Consider the following 16,493-nt stretch of genomic DNA (forward strand, 5'->3'; position numbering starts at 1 on the left):
TATTTGTTGGTTGATTGTTTGTGATGCGATAATGGGTAAAGAGAATTGTTCATTTCTCTTCTTTTCTAGTCCCTTCAATTGATAACTAAAGCCATATGTGTAACCAGAGTTCCATTTTCCGCTCTGGGATGTTTTTGGATGTTGTTGAGATGTTCTGCCTTTTGAAAGTTTGAGGTGTGACAAGGTCTGTTAAGTGCATCACATTGAAATGAATTTAATCTTCTCTAGTGCTTTCTTTTCAGTTGTCATATACTGTAGAAAGTTGGCTCTGTATGTGCTATTTCAAAGTAAGGAATAGCATGCACAGAGTCCAAGGGTTCCCCTTAGAGGTAAAATAGTGGTAAAAAGAGATAATACTAATGCTCTATTTTGTGGTAGTGTGGTCGAGCAGTAGGCTTATCCAAGGAGTAGTGTTAAGCATTTGTTGTACATACACATAGACAATAAATGAGGTACACACACTCAGAGACAAATCCAGCCAATAGGTTTTGTATAGAAAAATATATTTTCTTAGTTTATTTTAAGAACCACCGGTTCAAATTTAACATGTAATATCTTGTTTGAAAGGTATTGCAGGTAAGTACATTAGGAACTTTGAATCATTTCAATTGCATGTATACTTTTCAAGTTATTCACAAATAGCTATTTTAAAAGTGGACACAGTGCAATTTTCACAGTTCCTGGGGGAGGTAACTTTTTGTTAGTTTTACCAGGTAAGTAAGACACTTACAGGGTTCAGTTCTTGGTCCAAGGTAGCCCACCGTTGGGGGTTCAGAGCAACCCCAAAGTTACCACACCAGCAGCTCAGGGCCGGTCAGGTGCAGAGTTCAAAGTGGTGCCCAAAACGCATAGGCTTCAATGGAGAGAAGGGGGTGCCGCGGTTCCAGTCTGCCAGCAGGTAAGTACCCGCGTCTTCGGGGGGAAGACCGGGGGGTTTTGTAGGGCACCGGGGGGGACACAAGCCCACACAGAAATTTCACCCTCAGCGGCGCGGGGGCGGCCGGGTGCAGTGTTAGAACAAGCGTCGGGTTCGCAATGGAAGTCAATGAGAGATCAAGGGATCTCTTCAGCGCTGCAGGCAGGCAAGGGGGGGGCTTCCTCGGGGAAACCTCCACTTGGGCAAGGGAGAGGGACTCCTGGGGGTCACTTCTGCAGTGAAAGTCCGGTCCTTCAGGTCCTGGGGGCTGCGGGTGCAGGGTCTTTTCCAGGCGTCGGGACTTAGGTTTCAGAGAGTCGCGGTCAGGGGAAGCCTCGGGATTCCCTCTGCAGGCGGCGCTGTGGGGGCTCAGGGGGGACAGGTTTTGGTACTCACAGTCGTAGAGTAGTCCGGGGGTCCTCCCTGAGGTGTTGGTTCTCCACCAGCCGAGTCGGTGTCGCCGGGTGCAGTGTTGCAAGTCTCACGCTTCTTGCGGGGAGATTGCAGGGTTCTTTAAAGCTGCTCCTTTGGATAAAGTTGCAGTCTTTTTGGAGCAGGTCCGCTGTCCTCGGGAGTTTCTTGTCGTCGTCGAAGCAGGGCAGTCCTCAGAGGATGCAGAGGTCGCTGGTCCCTTTGGAAGGCGTCGCTGGAGCAGAGTTCTTTGGAAGGCAGGAGACAGGCCGGTGAGTTTCTGGAGCCAAGGCAGTTGTTGTCTTCTGGTCTTCCTCTGCAGGGTTTTCAGCTAGGCAGTCCTTCTTGTTGTTGTTGCAGGAATCTAGTTTCTAGGTTCAGGGAGAGCCCTTAAATACTAAATTTAAGGGCGTGTTTAGGTCTGGGGGGTTAGTAGCCAATGGCTACTAGCCCTGAGGGTGGGTACACCCTCTTTGTGCCTCCTCCCAAGGGGAGGGGGTCACATCCCTAATCCTATTGGGGGAATCCTCCATCTGCAAGATGGAGGATTTCTAAAAGTTAGTCACCTCAGCTCAGGACACCTTAGGGGCTGTCCTGACTGGCCAGTGACTCCTCCTTGTTATTCTCATTATTTTCTCCGGCCTTGCCGCCAAAAGTGGGGGCCGGGGCCGGAGGGGGCGGGCAGCTCCACTAGCTGGAGTGTCCTGCGGTGCTGTGACAAAGGGGTGAGCCTTTGAGGCTCACCGCCAGGTGTTACAGCTCCTGCCTGGGGGAGGTGTTAGCATCTCCACCCAGTGCAGGCTTTGTTACTGGCCTCAGAGTGACAAAGGCACTCTCCCCATGGGGCCAGCAACATGTCTCTAGTGTGGCAGGCTGCTGGAACCAGTCCGCCTACACAGATAGTCGGTTAAGTTTCAGGGGGCACCTCTAAGGTGCCCTCTGTGGTGCATTTTACAATAAAATGTACACTGGCATCAGTGTGCATTTATTGTGCTGAGAAGTTTGATACCAAACTTCCCAGTTTTCAGTGTAGCCATTATGGTGCTGTGGAGTTTGTGTAAAACAGACTCCCAGACCATATACTCTTATGGCTACCCTGCACTTACAATGTCTAAGGTTTTGCTTAGACACTGTAGGGGCACAGTGCTCATGCACTGGTACCCTCACCTATGGTATAGTGCACCCTGCCTTAGGGCTGTAAGGCCTGCTAGAGGGGTGTCTTACCTATACTGCATAGGCAGTGAGAGGCTGGCATGGCACCCTGAGGGGAGTGCCATGTCGACTTACTCATTTTGTTCTCACTAGCACACACAAGCTGGTAAGCAGTGTGTCTGTGCTGGGTGAGGGGTCTCTAGGGTGGCATAATACATGCTGCAGCCCTTAGAGACCTTCCCTGGCATCAGGGCCCTTGGTACCAGAGGTACCAGTTACAAGGGACTTATCTGGGTGCCAGGGTGTGCCAATTGTGGAATCAAAAGTACAGGTTAGGGAAAGAACACTGGTGCTGGGGCCTGGTTAGCAGGCCTCAGCACACTTTCAATTCAAAACATAGCATCAGCAAAGGCAAAAAGTCAGGGGGTAACCATGCCAAGGAGGCATTTCCTTACATATACTGTTTAAAAAACATTCAAAAATGGGGAAACCCCTGTCTAATGTACTTGGTTGGGGAAGCTGAGCCGTGTTTGTTTTACTTTTGGGTGAGGGAAAAGAGGAGCAGACAGGAATAGAAACAAACAAACCGAAAAGGTTTTATGAGCAACAGCCGATCGTTCCATTACTGCTGTTAGCTTGAAAGTTTATTCTTGTTTCAAACACACAAACATATCTCCTTCTGTTGGCATTTAGACTCATTTGTCCTTCTGGGTTAAGCTTTGCTTCTGTTTCATGTATGCCAGAACCATTTTGCTGTCATTTCATGATGGCTGACGAGCTTGTGATCTTCTAGCTCCTGTCTTTGAACAGGACTTTTTCCTGTTCCAAGATGGCTGCTGCATGGAGACCTCACAGAGTTGCAGACCTTTGTACACGAGATTGGCAATGCTTTAGAATTGTACCCTTTTCCCTAGCCCTGTATTTCAAAAACGCAGTTGCCTAATGGTTAGCCCTTGAATTTGCTTATTAAGAATAGTTTGCTGGTGAGCTCCTACCAGGTATGGGCAACAGCTGATCTCCCAATTATTTTAATGCATTTTAAATATTAGATCTCGCCATCCTGTCTGCAGCACCCTTCTGCAGTCACTAGCAGCCTGCCCTCTTTATAAAAATACCCAAGTAGTCACATCCACGATGCAAGGACAGTGAACAAATTCTCATTGTTAGGACTGGTTAGGGTGATTGTACTCGTAATGGCGCTACTGGCCATACATTCTATTGGCATTAGCAGAGAAAAGCCACTGCAGAACAAATGTCCACTAGTTCACGCTTGCACTGAATGGACACCTCCAACCTCATGTACAACAGTGGACGCATTCCTTTGTCAAAACAAGGATATGTGAAACTGCAAGCCACTTCCTGTCCTAGAGGTTGTGTCAAGCAAAGCTACTGCAGTAGTTTCCTCCTACTAACTCAAAGCCAAAATTTAGACCTGTGGCGGGACCACTCCTTTAAAAGTTGTTTTCGTATATTCTGATGGTGTGCTGAGAAAGTCTGTTATTGTTTCTGTGTTTTGAGTGGATATGAGTTATGAGGGTGAAAGCCTTTGTGTATGTGTGGACGTCACCATGGTGACAAGCTGTGAAAGGCCTGGTGAGCACCACGCCTCTTACTCTGTGCTTAATGTTTTACTGGCCGTGTTTGATCGGTAGACCCCTATACTTGACAGTAGGGGCATTTAGCCAGCCATCTACCACCATTGGTCTTCCTTCTGCAGCTTCCTTTGCTTTTTATTTCAGCCCACTATAGCATGGTGCAGTGGGTCAGCCCACTACCTTCACTGTGATTGACGGCTTTCTGCTCTTTCACAAGCAGCACATCCCACACAAAATAGTTTGATTCAGTGCCAGGATAACTACGGGGGGGTGTGCCTTTGAGACCCATAACAAGATTTGTTGTATCTCCCCCAAAAATAGTTTTACCAAAAAATGATATTACAATACATGCATTGACTAAGCCAAAAGACAGCCTTTGCTAAAGCTGGTTTCCTCACCCAGATGTTTTCTAATTCCAGTAAGGGACTTACTGCTTACAGACTGCAATCTAAGTCCTGTGAAAAATCTAGTGCATTTTTAGGGATGGCTTGGCATTGCAGCTGTTTCAAATTCCTATTGTTACCAGTTCTTTAAGATCTCTTTTCACTCCAGCCAGAGGAATATTTCTGTTACCTCATACTATTAGTCATAGCACTCTACTGGTGATGTAATCTAGCTGTAACCTTCTTCTACTTCATTATAAATATAGAAACAGGATATCCGAGATGCTGGGGTATTTTTGAATTGTGAAAATGTTGCTCATCTCAGATAGCTACCAGTTCCCCATTAGCACAATGCTGCTTTTTGTGGCAACCACATTTGTCGTTGTGCTGTGCACGGGGCCTTTGATTAAATAAATACATCTTCACGCTAGGGTTTCCCCTTTTCAAGGCTGCTGTTTTGTTGAGTTTTATACTCGAAAGGCAGAGTCCTCAGCCTCTACTGTGATTTAAGCAATGGCCTCTTTAACAAAAAAACAGGGCACTAACCTGTGAGCTTTATTACAAACTCTCTCTATAATCCAGCATTCCTCCCTCTACTAGAAGCCAGGCACTCTAGAGGTAGTCTTGGATGAGCAGCCAAGGTTTATCTAGACATGCAAAGCTCATGCAATACCACTGTAGTCGCACAGCACTTAAACACATGAAAGAAAACACTGTGCTAGAAAAATAAAGGTACTTTATTTTAGTGACACAATACCAAAAAGTACTAGAGAGGTAGAGAGGCAACCCTCCAATAGGAAGTAACACACTATATATATATAAATAAATATTTATATATATATATATATATATATATATATATATATATATATATATATATATATATATACATACATATACACACACACACACTAGTAATCAGCAATAGGCATAGAAAACAGTGCAAATGCAGGAAGGCAATAGTGACCGTAGGGGGAGCACAAACCATATACTAAAAAAATGGAATGCAAACACAGGACCCCCACCAAGGTAAGTGGTATGTGTAGAGGGGAGCAGGGGTTACTAGGAAACCCCAAAGGTAAGTATCACAATGCCCTATAGCGATCAGGAGGAAAGGAGTAAATTACTAGATTTTCCTCAAACCACCCAAAAGGAAGAACATGCAACAGCAAGTCACAGAAGAGTCCAGGAGGAGTAGGAGCTACTACCCACCCAGCTGCTGATGCAGGAGTTGGTCGACGGTGAGATGAAGATGGTCAGGAATGCAGCCCTCTGGAGCAGGTGAAGAGTTCCTGGAGGATGCAGTTGATGTCCCATGCCGGATGGAAGATTGCAGTCGGTCAGTGGCATGGAGAAGCCACCAACAAGCTTTGGCAAAGACAGAAGTCGCTGTGAAGCAGAAGTGGAGCTAAAGTGGAGCTGTCTGGGACCAGCAAGGTCCAGGAGGACTCAACCCACAGCGGGAGTCCAAGGGGGGGGGCCTCAGCAAGGCAGAGAGTCCACAGAAGAAGAGGCAGCCCCCAGAGGAGACACACTGGATGAGGAACCAGGAGTCACAGAGGAGCCCATGCAGCACAACTGGAGAGGGTTCCCATGCTGCAGGAGAAGCACACAGAGGGCTGTGTGTCGCAAGGAGGAGTGCTGAGGGCTACACTGAGCCTAAAGATCCCTTGGAGGAGATGCAAACAAGCCTTGGTAACTGCAAGGGATGCGGTGCAGGGGAGTACTGTCCTACGTGGGAAGGCAGAGCTTAACTTCACCAAAACTGAACAGCTGGCAGAGAGGACCAAGAGGGCTACTCTAGACCACCACCCGTGATGCAGGTTCAACGCAGCTCAGGTTGAGAGGAGATCCAGGCAGCCGATCGTTGTTGCCGTTGGTGCCTGCGGTTGCAGGGGAGTGACTTCTTTACTCCAAGGGAGATTCCTTCTTCCTTCTCGTGCAGACTGAAGACTTGCTGCCCTCTGAACATGCACAGCCAGGGAAATATTGAGGAAGCTGGAAGGAGCCATGTCAGCAATGTTGTAAGCAGAGTCTTCGCCGTGGATGCAGATTGTTGGTTCCTGGAGGGTCCAGTTGCGGTTCCAGTGGCTAGAAGTCGAAGTAGAAGTTGCAGAGGAGTCCTGCTGGAATCTTGAAAGCGGAGTCTGAGGACCCACCCAAGAGAGAGAGAGACCCTAAATAGCCCTGAAAGAGGGATTGGTCACCTAGCCAGTTGGCTCTGATGTCACCTGCCTGGCCTGGCCACTCAGATGCTCCTAGAGGTCCCTCCCAACCTTAGATTCAAGATGGCAGAAACCAGGGACCCTTCGAAGGAGCTCTTGGCACCACCCCTGGGGTGGTGATTGACAGGGGAGTGGTTACTCTCCTTTCCATTGTCCAGTTTCGTGCCAGAGCAGGAACTGGAGGTCTCTGAACCAGTGTAGACTGGTTTATGCACAGAGGGCACCAAATGCATACCAATGGCTTGGGGAGTCTACCCCTCCCAAGACATGTAACACCGATTTCCAAACAGCTAAGGTGTTACCCCCTCTCCCAAAATAAATCCTTTGTTCTGCCTTCCTGGGCTTGAGTTGTTCAAGCAGCAGGAGGGAAGAAACCTGTTTGAGGGGTGGCAGCTACTTGTGCTGCCCGGAAAACCCTAGATGGCTGGTGGGAGCAATGCTTGGGGTCCTTTAAGGAGCCCCCAGAGTGCATGGAATCATACTTCCAATACCGGCAACAGTATTAGGATAGGATTCTGAGATGTTTGATACCAAACATGCCTTGGTTCGGAGTTACCATAATGTAGCTGGAGATAGGTAATGACCTATGTCCAGTACACGCTTAAAATGGCATCCCCGCACTCACCAAGTCCATGAAAATGGCACTGGAGTTCATCGGGGCACCTCTGCTAGTGCAGGGGTGCCCTCACACACAGGTATTTGCACCCTGCCCTCTGGGCTAGGAGGGCCTGACATAGGGGTGACTTACAGTGACCTGGTGCAGTGACATATAGTGAAAAAGGGTGCATGCACCCTTTCACGAAGGCAGCAATGGCAGGCCTGCAGAGCACTTTGCCTGGGCTCACCCTGTGTGGCATAATACATGCTTCATCCCATGGGGAGTCCCTGGTACCCCAGTGCCCTGGGTACCATATACTAGGGACTTATATGAGGCACCCGTATGCCAAATGGGGGGTGAAAATGGTACACGTTACCACGTTAGAAGGGAGATAGCATAGTCAGTGGGGTCCTGGTTAGCAGGATCCCTGTGAACACAGTCAAACACACTGATAACAGGCAGAAAATGAGGGTGACCATGCCAAAAAAAGAGGGTACTTTCCTCTATAGGGTCACTGGTTTTAATATTTAACACCAGAAAAATGACAGTTATTGTCTTCAGCTGTAATTGTAGTAGCAAGTAAAGCAATCTTATTTAGCTGTTACAAAAACCAGATCATTCAAGAGTGATGTTTAAAACAAAATATATTTTAATCAGTAGTGCATCATGGATATGTTTGTGTTTTGTTTGTTCGCCACCCCATCCCCATTGTGGTTTTGTCCTGAGTGCTCTAAAGTCTCTGCAGTTTGAGTTGCGTGGTAGGGGCGCCAGAGTCCTCCACGCTTTGCAGTATTGTGGTTTATCCATGATGAATGATCTTGTGAGGGCCACTCTGTGATTCACAAAGTGAAACTGAGAGAACCTTCGATTGTTTGGTTGGTGAATGAAATACAAATGACAGACAACTAGAAGTCGTCCATGTTCTGCTCTGTCCACCAGTGTTGCCGCTGCTCTAGGGTTTAGAGACCAGTGGAACAGATGACTTGTTGTTCATATTGTTCCACGTTATCAGAACCGTACTCTGTGCATTTTTTTTTTAATTTGTTTTATTATTTTTTTTTAGAGCCAATGTAGGTCGTGTCCGGCTTCACATTCTCTTTGTTTCTGTATTGTTAAAGCTTTTTTCCTGCTCCACGCAGTCTCACCTGTAGTTACCACAACGCATCGTCCCAACCCCTGTTTGATTCATCCATGTCCATTCATAGGTTCCAGAAAAGAGCTCCATTTTAACAGAGTGTGAGATGTGCCATGTACGTTCTACTGGCATATGTCTATACGTGCTAAAGCGTCATTGTTTTTTCCATTTCCAGGAACGCTATGAAGCCGTCATCCAGCGGTCAGCCAAGAAAACCTGGGCTGAGATACGCCAGCAGCGGTGGTCGTGGGCCGGAGCGCTACACCAGAATTCCCCAGCGTCCAAAAATGGTGAGTCTGACACAAAATCCCTGTGTAGATCATAATCCTATTTGAAAGCATCACGTGCCGTTGCTCGAGACCCATTTCCCCGTGTATATGTGGGTCTGCAGACACCACCTTGAGATTTTTCACATCAATCCAAACTAACGTCTATTCAGAGGTACCTTGAAACTGATATTCATGAAAAAGCTGCGTGGAATCATCTGGTGTCTATGGTCACCAGTTCACAATCTGGGTATCAATACACACTGTACACTTACACAAACACTACAAGTGTAGCTGTACTATGGAAATGACCTAAAACTACACTAAAGCAAGCCAGTGCGAAAACGGAAACCCCTTCGTTTATTTACATGATTGTGCCTTTGCTTTCTAGTCTTCGCTTCTGGCCTTTATAGTTTTACGTTCAGCTTACCTTTTAAACATCGTGGTGTTCGGAAAAAGATGGTCTCTTCGCACCTTGAGGATAGCTCTGCAAGGACTTTGCCCTCAGCCTCCGTTTTTTGTGAGCCAGTCTTATCCACATCAGATAACTGTGGGCATGTGAGATACTAGTAGCAGTTCTGCAATCCAGCATCGGCTATGAAGAGCACTTGCTCTTCAACTGCATGAGGGTCTTCTTGATTTGCCCGGATGAACATGGAAGACTGCGTGAGGAAGGGTGGGTTACCACATAATAGTGAGACTGAGAGGCAGCACCTGGTATACTAAGGCAAGGAGAATACTAACCGGTAGATGTTAAATTAAAAAAGAATCTGAAATCTGTATTGTGGACATAACATTTGGCAAACCTTCTACATTGGAGGTTAAGTGGCACACCGCACTTGTGCAGTGGTAGTCAGTATCCTTATACAAATGTTGGATTTACAATTAACAAAAAAATCTGTCATTCATATCTACAAAAAAAGAGCTCTCTGCTGTCAGTACAATATGGGTGCATAGATGCATCCTTGCAATACTTTCTGAAGAGAAGAATTCCTGCATGGAGAGTTGCACGGAATGGATTAATCTACCACCAGTTCATGGCATGAAGGAGAAACAACCTTACTCTTCACCTGGAGCCTCACTAGCGCATGTAAACACCAAACAGAAGAGGCACCAACCTCACCTTCGGAATAGATGGGGAAGAATGAATCTGAACATAACCTGAGCACAAGCGACTCTCTGAAGAACATACAGGTGCAGCAAACAATGTGTGATTAGCATCATGCAATTCAGTACAATCATTAGTAAAAGTGAAGCTGAGAGTCAAACAGCTGCAGTAAAACTCCTAAAGCAATGTCAGAGATAGAGATATAATAGAAGAAACATTAATAGTTTTAAAAGCTAGCTAATAGCAACATCCAAGATAAATACAGTGTACAGATGCAACGTCTGACCGCCAGGTAGGCTTTCCCTGCACGGATGAGATATAAAGTTGAACTAATACAAGATGCTTAGCAAAAATAAGTCTGTGTTCAATTGACTTTGAGAACAAAGCAAGTAGCAGAGAAAGGTGTGAATTAGACCAGTACTAGATAGAGTACTCTTTATCTGGTCCACTTTCAGACCATCCTTGGTAGCAGGTGAAGAGGTTCACCTCCTCCATGTGATATTGAGTGCCTTCAGCGCCTGATTCAGAGGTTTCTCCTGGTTTACATTCATGGATACGATACACACTTAGCAACATTAAATTCAATAATGGATAGAATCCTGGCCTTAGCAGGTTCGGGACACTGAATCTAGGGCTGGACTCCCTCAGATTGCTCCTTCTCAACAGGTACATTAAAAAAAAAAAAAAATACCTACCTAATTCTGAGCCTTTGCAGAACCATCACAGATTGATGGCTTTGCCAACCAGATATCCAGTGAGTATGCATGCCAAGAAAGAGGGAATAGTGTTGCTTTTGTGATTTTGTTTGTGAGTGGCCTGCTTTCCAGAGGCAAGGCAACCTAAGTAACCTCTGTCCGCAGTTCACCTTGATTTCAAGGATCTGCATCCCGAATAATCCTGCTCATAAGGAAAAGACTACAAACAAGGACAGGGAATGCTCGGATTTCCAGCCTCTGGAAGCATCTGGCCTCTACGGGGTAGATATGATTGGACAATCTGTGATCATCTCCAACACAACAAGGTTTTGAACAAGTTTGTAGTGTACCGCCGAAGGTGAAAATATCAAAGGATAGCCATAAGTTTGTTTTGCATTGCTGAGGATGTTATCAATGCTGACCCAGTGTTTAACTTGCATAGAAGAAGATCAAGATGTCCTGAAGGTCCCGCAGGAGAGGATGGAGCTTAAGAAGCGAGTCAGCTCTCCACTTGGATCAGGTGGTGCAAGCGTGTGAGGCATGCAGCATGCAGTTCTGGGACAGTCAAATGTGTGCATGACGAAGGCACAATGATGTGGTGCAGCATTGGAAATGACCATTGTGTGATCCATGTAGGGTTTCATCAGACTTGGATCTGTGTCTAACAGTTAGGCCTTAGTAAACCACAAATTCTGTGTAATTTCCTGGAAAATTGTCTGGGAGGTGACAACAGGGGATCTGTGTGTGGCGTATTGATAAACAAACATGCAATGATGAAAGCATTGTGACTACTGAGGAAAGTCTATGCTGTGCAAACGCCATGTGAATCGTTTTTTTTTTTTTTCCATCTATGCATCCATCCTTGCCTTGGGGCTGTGTGGGTGGAGGGCAGGTGGTGGACACAACTGCATTTGTTTGTGGTGGGTGGAGGACAAATACACCTGCCTGGATTTAGTTGTCTGGGTCACTCGAGCGAAGTAGGCCGGGAAAGGATGGGTTCGGACTTGAGGGTTGTTGAAAAGTATGTGAATACAAGCCCATATAGGAAGAAGCTCCTGGATGGTTGAGGGCAGGAGGCTGACATATCTGCCTTGGGAGCAGGGTTTAGGGTGAGTGATGTTAATGCATGTCTAACAGGAACAGGGATGTAGGGACCGTGGCAGCCATGATTGCATGGAAACAGGGCTCTGTGGATGACTTCTTGTGTTTTCTTTGGATACAAATGTGAGATCCTCTGGTGTCCCTTGACATCTGGTCTGCTGAGATCTTTTTTTCTCTAGATCGGCGTGGCTAGCAGGTTTCTCCATGTCGCTGCAGCAGGAGCATGTGTGATTGTAATTGTGCATGGTTTTTCAATGATTGCACCCAAGTCAGTGGCCCCTTTTATTTGACTATCTCGCAGCAGGACCTTGGTTCGCAGGGCATGCCTCGGAATGTTAATGGTGATGGCTTTGGTTGCTCGGGTGGAATGTACACAAGTGGAAATGTATTTTACATTGTTATATTCATGTCTTTCAGTGCAGGCACATCGATTACCTGAAGTGGCTGTCTTCATATTATGCTAGATTATTAGAGTGTCATCGTCTGCGCCACGGTATCATTTATACTATGGAAGGGAGCTCAGACACTTGTATTTGCCATATAAAAAAAAACTCTTGAGCTTCAAAGGAGATCTTCATCCCCACTCCTTTTGTCCCTCATTTCTCCTGCTGTCATGCTGGAGACCCGTCAATTAATCAGTTTTAAAATGGCGCGAATTCTTCACCAGCAGCTCTTTTTTCGGCATCACAGCTGCAGCTATACGTTCTAGAGTTGGATGTCTCGTCTGTAGTCCCCGCAAGACGGTGTTGCTGGACTCTGACTGGTATAGATGTGGTGGGAGAGCAGTGCTTTATTTGTAAAATCATAAGTGTCTGTGCCAAAAGCGCTGCTCAGACACCCGCAGCTGGCGCTATAAAATGTCAGAGCGCGAATAGCCTCCTTAATTCAATGCCAGGCACCCCCTGCCTCGACATCTCACTCTGTCAAGTTTCTGTATTTTTCTTCCTGTCTTTTCGTTTTTCCCCTCTGTTGTTATGGGGGCATGTGTGGAGAATTAAGTGCCGTGCCCCAAAAATAACATATATATATATATATATATATATATATATATATATATATATATATATATATACACAAACACATTTACACACGTTCTCTTTCTCTTTCTCTTTCTTCTTTCTTCTTTTTCTTTCTTCTTTTTCTTTCTTCTTTTTCTTTCTTTTTCTTTCTCTCTCAACCACCGGCTCAAATTAAGCTCTATGGTCCTGTAGGATCTTCATGTAGTCGTAATGCAGAATGTATAGTACCAGTTCTCAAAAGGCAGGATTGTCTTTATATCCATAATCTGACGAGGGACTGTGCGGGGAGTGTATAGTTCTGAACTACTGTTCTACGCACTTGTACTAGAATTTTGATGTTATCAGCCCGAGGCACGTACCACTCTAACTATCTGTACCCCTCCGGACCAAACCGTAAACTCGAGGCCCGTGCACCGAGGATGGATTTTTAAGCCCTACTCGTGAGGACTTTGGTTTCAGACACTTAACATTGAGAAAAAGAAGTTTAAGACAGAAACACGAGTTGCTCCCTTAAATTATTAACTAGGTTGCGTGATAGTTGCAAAACTACTGCTACAGGCAAGTGATTTCTTTCTGAATTCCGCTACACGTGTTTAAAAGGTGACTGGGAAGCCGAATTCATGTTTCAGTAAGCCTGATCTAGATTTCATTTTCTGCCAAAAACAGTTTGAAGATAGACATGCGCAGGGGTCCACGTGAAGCAGAAAGAATATCTGATAAGAATGTGATTTTTCTCATGGCTGTGCTAGGCATGTGATAGACATTACACTGTGGCCTTCATTGTGAGTATGCTGGTAATTGGGTTCAGTAATGCTGCAGGGGGGAATACAGATACCCCAGGGCAAGGGGTTTCCATGCTGCAGGGCAAGGGGTTTCCATGCTGCAGTATCACGTTCCTGTTCCTGTTAGAATTGCGACAAGTACACTAATACCACATTTTTCCCTTTCCCAACTGCGGTGTTTATAATATTATGACTTTTGTCATACCCCTAGAAAAACTGCGCTAATTCGATCAGTTTTTTTTACTACGGCTTACTTATGAAATGAAACCCCCAGATCTGTATGGTAATTTTGCAAAACGAATAATCCCGACCACAGTGATGGCTTTACAGTCGCCCACGTGTCACGTTGCAAAATAATCTCTGGCACACGTAAGGCAAATAGATCAAGACATCATCATAGCTTTCAGTTTTACATATGCTTATGCCAGTGTTTAGTTGTGGGTGCAAATGTAGAGCTCTACATGTCCTGCCACCGATCTCACCATAGTTAGCGCAAAGATTTCTTAAACCACGATTTATGGGAGGTAGTCCTTTATTTGTTCTCCAATTGTGATTTCAGCCAACCTCAGATTAAAGGTGACCTATGGTTTGCCATCTTAATGGCTTTTTAGTATATATTTGTTTTTAACAAACCACTGCTCCTAGAAGAGGTTCCAGTAGAGGTCTCTTAAAATTGCAGGCTAAGGTTTTGTGCAAACCACTGAGCCAAAAAAATGTTCAGCCCGTGGGAGCAAAAGTCAAACTGTGCAACCATAGAGAACCTTTCCAGCTTTCCTGGAGGCATGTCCCCAAAGACCAGCTTGAAACCATGCAAGGACTGTCACCACCTGATGTCTGTGACGGATCTGCATCGGGTCTGTTTGTGGTGCTTGGAGCACAACCACGACCCAAAGTTGTGCTTCGAGTGCCGGGCAGTGCACCCGAAGGCCTTGAGGGAGCGGTCCCTCAAGCTTATGGCGACCCAGCTATTGACTCCACATAGGTCTCGGTCTCTCTCTCTCTCTCTCTCGGGGAAGGTCTCGAGACCGGTTGCGGAGCCACCACTACTCATCTTCTTCGAAGTCTTCGGGTCAAGGTAAGAAGAATTAATCGAAGAAATTCCATCATCCTTTGACTTCACCCTATCGCCCGGCTGCTGTGATGCAGCAGGAGCATTGACACTCAAGGCCTCCATCTTTAGAACCTGCTTTTGGGTCCACTCTGTGACTCCATAAGTTTCCGGGAGCCAGGGCGACTCCTGCCCAATTAAAGGAATTTTGAGGCCATGCGCCTCATTTTTGGGCAGTCGACCCCGCTACGGTGCCTTCAGGCGTATTGGGTTCGGTTGGGGGTCTTCGGGCTTCGACTCCGGCCACCAAAGTCCCCTCCTGATCCACGGCAGTTGTACCATTGAGACCTTCCCCAGTGCTAGTTCGATTGTCGACACTCCCAACATCGGTGGTGCCCACCATCGACGTCGACCTGATCACCGACGACTCTGATTCGAACCAGCATCAGCAGACGCCGCCGCCATCTTCGATGGGGCCTGTTCATCCCAGGTTGGATTCTGACACTTATTCTCATAGGTTCAAATCCGGGGAAGGATTGGAGGGGTCCCTGGACCCTTAGGAATACCAGGATGACCCTAATTTGGACTGGGCCCAGGAGTTGGGCGCGGCCAGTGGTCTGGATACCTCTCCAGATGCTGTCTCCTCCTACTGTGGCTACAGCAGGAGGGGCAACTTAATCCATGGTGGTCAGTAAGGTGGCTGAGGTCCTCGGCCTTGAGCTGCCTAGTGTTCATTCAGGCCTGTTCTCCTGACTGAGGTGCTTCAACCAGGGGCTTCCACATCTGAGCCTCTTCTTCCATTCAATGAAGCCCTCACCGATGTCCTTTTGGGTACTTGGTCCAGACCCAACATAGGGGCTCCTGTGAACAGGACAATCGCACGCCGCAAACAACCCTGAATTCCTGTCCCAACACCCCATCCCTGATAGCCTTGTCATCCAGGCATCCTCCTCATTGGGCGCTTTCTCTTCTGCACCTCTGGATCGGGAATCAAAAAGGCTGGAACAATTTAGGAAGAAGATGTTTTCTTCCTCCAGTCTCGTGCTGCGGTCAGTGAACTCTGCATGCCTTTTGGGCCATTATACTCACTCTCTGTGGGATACGGTTGTGCAAGTTCTGCTGCAGGTACCGGAGGAGGCCTATGCTATTCTTTCCCAAGCTATCACTGATCGGAGAGATGCGCCAAAGTTCACTATCGGATGTGGGCTGGACGCAACCAACTCTCAGGGTAGATCGGTTGCGATGACGATGGCCTTGAGGCGCCACACCTGGTTATGTACATCTGGTTTCTCAGGGGAGTGGTCTCATAACAGACTCTTATGGACATGCCCTTTGATGGCTCTTATCTCTTTGGAGGCAAGGCGGATTCTGCACTGGAGAGGTTCAAGAACTCCCGGTCTACGGCTCGGTCCCTTGGCCTTTCTACTGCCCCTCTTCCCCAAGAGTCCGCCTTTTGCCCCTTTTGTAGCCACGGAATGGGCTTCCTGTAAGCGTTTCTTTACCAACTACTGTGCCACCCATGCTGTTCAGCTGCTGTGTGGCGGGGATGCGGAATCCCACGTGATCGTGGGACAGGGAACCAGAGGTCTGCCTAGTCTGCCTCTGCTGCAGCCTCCAAACCCTCCCAGTCTGTCACCCTCACTGTGGTCCAGTTGGCGTCAGGATTCACCATCACCTGCTCCACTGGGAATCCATCACTATGGACAGGTGGGTTTTACAGATCGTTCGAAAGGGCTACTCCCTCCTCTTCTAATCTGCCCCACCGGCCATGACTCCATTCAGCCGTGTACCGGAGGATCCTTTGGCACTTCTCCGCCAGGAAGCTGTGGCTCTCTTGGCCAAGGGAGCCATGGCTTTCTTGGCCAAGGGAGCCATAGAGACGGTCCCTGTGCCAGAAGTAAGTCTTGGTTGTTATTCCAGCTACTTTCTGATGTCCAAAAAAGACAAGGGCTTACGTCCTATCCTAGACCTTCAGGCCCTCAATCTCTTCCTCAAGAAGGAGAAATTCAAAATGCTCACCCTGGCTCAGGTTGTATCTGTCTTGGACCCACAAGACTGG

The 16,493-nt window shown here is 47.0% G+C and overlaps 1 protein-coding gene across 4 annotated transcripts in view; it reads left to right on the plus strand.

The window, feature by feature from the left end:
* Nucleotides 1-16,493, plus strand: part of MAP7D1 (MAP7 domain containing 1) — a 265,245-nt gene that overhangs the window by 158,471 nt on the left and 90,281 nt on the right. For all 4 annotated transcript variants that reach the window (XM_069223843.1, XM_069223844.1, XM_069223846.1 and 1 more), the window contains exon 5: nt 8,591-8,705. In XM_069223843.1, coding sequence (XP_069079944.1) covers nt 8,591-8,705 — 115 coding nt within the window. The remainder of the gene's footprint in view (nt 1-8,590; nt 8,706-16,493) is intronic.

The sequence above is a fragment of the Pleurodeles waltl genome, chromosome 3_1 (genome assembly GCF_031143425.1).
Source record: "Pleurodeles waltl isolate 20211129_DDA chromosome 3_1, aPleWal1.hap1.20221129, whole genome shotgun sequence".
In the NCBI taxonomy this organism is placed as follows: domain Eukaryota; kingdom Metazoa; phylum Chordata; class Amphibia; order Caudata; family Salamandridae; genus Pleurodeles; species Pleurodeles waltl.